The 3,359-nt window shown below is 36.8% G+C and overlaps 1 protein-coding gene across 1 annotated transcript in view; it reads right to left on the bottom strand.

The window, feature by feature from the left end:
• Nucleotides 1–605: 605 nt before the first annotated feature.
• The window catches only part of LOC107669038 (uncharacterized aarF domain-containing protein kinase 2-like), a 5,440-nt gene continuing 2,686 nt past the window's right edge, over nucleotides 606–3,359 (bottom strand). The window contains 4 exon segments of the mRNA XM_016461138.1: nucleotides 606–737; nucleotides 1,195–1,248; nucleotides 1,922–2,050; nucleotides 2,339–2,584. Of these exon segments, the coding sequence (XP_016316624.1) occupies nucleotides 606–737; nucleotides 1,195–1,248; nucleotides 1,922–2,050; nucleotides 2,339–2,584 (561 nt within the window).

The following is a 3,359-nucleotide window of genomic DNA, read 5'->3' as shown; positions in this document are numbered from 1 at the left end:
ACTTTAAAGGTGATTTTCTCGATATTTAGATTTTTTTGCACCCTCAGATTCCAGATTTTCAAATAGTTGTATCTCGATATGTATACATTGTCAATTTAAAAAAATGGACCCTTATTAAGACCAGGGTCACATATTTAAACATACACAAGCAAAAGAAAGGTGCCTGGATAAAGACTTGCTTGGTTCCTTTATAAATGTTAATGGATTGTAACCACTAACTCTAATGATAATATATGTAACTTTTCAGGGATTTTAAAAGCAGTTTTGGGTTTAATGCACTTGGTAAAAACACTCAAAGTGACAAAAAAGTGAAAGCAGCGTATGTAGTAATTTTACACTGAATTTATAAACCAGGATGGGATTTAGTTGACTTATCGTACATAATAGACACAAAAAGACTGAATCTGGCCCCATGTGTATAATCCAATCCCAATATCACAGCATATGTTAATGATCCAGGAACACCTTTAACTTTTCCCTATAACCATGTACATGTTAATGTAGTTTTTCCTCTGAGTGACGGTAAATTCCCTGATCAGCACTCTTTATTTGAGCAGCAGGCTGTTATTGGCGTCTGGAACAATGAGGTAAATGTTGACAGTGTATCAGAGCAGGTATTTCAGCAGGAGGGGTTTGGCGATCTCCAGGATGTCCAGGTTGGGATCCAGGGATCTACCCAAACCCTCCAGGACCATGATGACAAACACCACAGACGCAAAATTACTCTCCAACTTCACCTGCAACAGGAAGAACAAAACATCTCTCACTTAAACACACAATAGTATCAAAATACAGTGTAAAATCACAATATCACTATGCATTTTCACTCACTCATATTTGTGCATGCCAGATTTTTAACACAAAAATTTCTGCTTTGTATGTTAGCATTTATTTTGCATGCAGTTCCTGTCTATGCATTATTTAAATAACATATTTAAATAGGTTTACTACATTTTATTTCAGTTATGTTACTGCTAAATTCAATTATAACCTTTAAAAGCTACCTAAGGTCAAAGTCAAATATTCAGATTAAAACAGAATTGCTTAGCTTTTTAGTACTACTTCCTGTTTATACATTTAAAGGCTGCTTTTTGAATTAGCCTACTGAAAGGTAGATGTTACATTAAGCCAATAAGCATTATTTTACTGACATTTTATGATGTACTAACTTGTGCTAAGACCAGCTGCTCTCACCTTGTGATGAATCAGTAAACCAAAGACTCGAGACAACAGCTCGGCCACCTGAATCTATAAAACAACACGAGTCATGTAAACCAACATGAGCTGTTTTTGCTGCTTAATATTTTGATGGAAACCATAATTTTTTCAGGATCTCCTAGAACAGAAAGTTCAATGAACAGCATTCACTTGAAATAGAAATCTTTTGTAACATTATAAATGTCTTAACGGTCACTTTTGATCAATTTAACACATTCTTGATGAATAAAAGTATGAATTTCTTTCTTTTTTCACTTAAATGTCTTGTTTTTTTTTAAACGTACACATCCCAAACCTTTCAATGGTAGCGTATCATTGTTTCCACAAAAATATAAAGCAACAGTTTTAAACTTTAAAAAATGTTTCTTGAGCAGCAAATCAGCATATTAGAATGATTTCTGAAGGATCATGTGATAATGAAGACTGGAGTAATGATGCTGAAAATTCAGCAATAAATTACATTTTAACATATATTACAATATAAAATAGTTATTTTAAATTGTAATAACATTTGCAATATTACCATTTTTATTGTATTCTTAATCAAATAAATGCAGCCTTGGTGAGCAGAAGAGACATCTTTCAAAAATACCTCAAAATTCTTTCAAAAACATAAGTCTCAGTTAGTTCAAACTTGACTGGTAGTATACAGATTTTTAACTAATTATGGAAGTGATGAAGGTAGTGATGCATAACTCCGTACCTTTCCCAGAGAAAGTGTGTCACTGAGTGCATGATCCACTAGTTCAGCCATTTCCTTCTTGAAACGTGTCACATCCTGGCACTCATTGGCGCGGGCGTGATGAAGGATTAGCTCTGCAACTCGCTCACCCTGGCAACACAAGTACATGTTTGGACTCTCATTCTGACGGCACCCATTCACTGCAGAGGATCCATTGGTGAGCAAGTGATGCAATGCTACATTTCTCCAAATCTGATGAAGAAACAAACACATCTACATCTTGGATGGCCTGAAGGTAAATAATACTAAAATAACACTGATGCGGATTCCAACAAACAAGTCTCGAACATTTCTATTCACTTGAAATTTGCCGCTAATATATTCACATTCAGAAATGTCAACAAAAGAACCAAAATCCCCATAGAGTATGTTTTTTACCTGTTTGAGAACGACAGCGGTAAACACGGCTCTGAAGTTGCGCTGATCCGCCTCGCTGAGCGGTGCCACGATGCCCGCGTCCAGCAGCACCAGCTGTAGAGGCGGAGGACTCGGCCTCATGCTGACCACCACAGTGTCACACATGTCCATCAGAGTCACCCTGTCCTGGGGTCCCTCTCCTCGCCCACCCTGCACCAGGATGTTCCCGGGATGGAGGTCACAGTGGACGAAATTATCCACAAACACCTGCCAGAGATAACCACAGGTTAGATTAATGAAACACATACAATTAATCTTACCATTGTTTAAAGGAATAGTTCATACAAAATGAACAGTCGCTGGAAATGTTCTCACCCACAAGCTATCCAAGATGTAGATGAGTTGGTTTCTTCATCAGATTTGGAGAAATGTAGCATTACATCACTTGCTCACAATGGATCCTCTGCAGTGAATGGGTGCCGTCAGAATGAGAGTCCAAACAGCTGATAAAAACATCACAATAATCCACAAGCAATCCATACGACTCCAGACCATCAGTTAATGTCTTGTGAAGCCAAAAGCTGTGTGTTTGTAAAAAACAAAACAAACAAAACAAATCCTTCATTAAGATGTTTTTAACTTCAAACCATTGTTACGGCTTAAATATACATGTCCTCTATCCATAATATTGTTTTCTCCAGTTAAAAAGTCATCTCGTCTGAACCAGGAGAGAAAAATGTACAGATAAAGCACCATTTACAAATAAAAAAAAACAGTCCTAAACAGATATGTGAGTGGATTTTGATGAGAGAAGATAACAAGGGATGGATGTTTTCACTGGAGGAAGCGTTATTATGGATTATGGTTATTATGGTATTTTGGCCAGAAGCAACATTTCGAAGATAAAAACGTCTTGATGGATTTGGTTCTTACAAACAGTTTTTCACTTCAAAGAATGTTAATCGATGGACTGGAGTGGTGTGGATTATTGTGATGTTTTTATCAGCTGTTTGGACTCTCATTCTGACGGCACCCATTCACA

This window comes from Sinocyclocheilus anshuiensis, unplaced genomic scaffold (assembly GCF_001515605.1).
Source record: "Sinocyclocheilus anshuiensis isolate Anshui unplaced genomic scaffold, SAMN03320099.WGS_v1.1 scaffold324, whole genome shotgun sequence".
Lineage (NCBI taxonomy): Eukaryota > Metazoa > Chordata > Actinopteri > Cypriniformes > Cyprinidae > Sinocyclocheilus > Sinocyclocheilus anshuiensis.
Note: the sequence above shows the minus strand (reverse complement) of the source record. Positions and strands in the feature narration are given on the sequence as shown.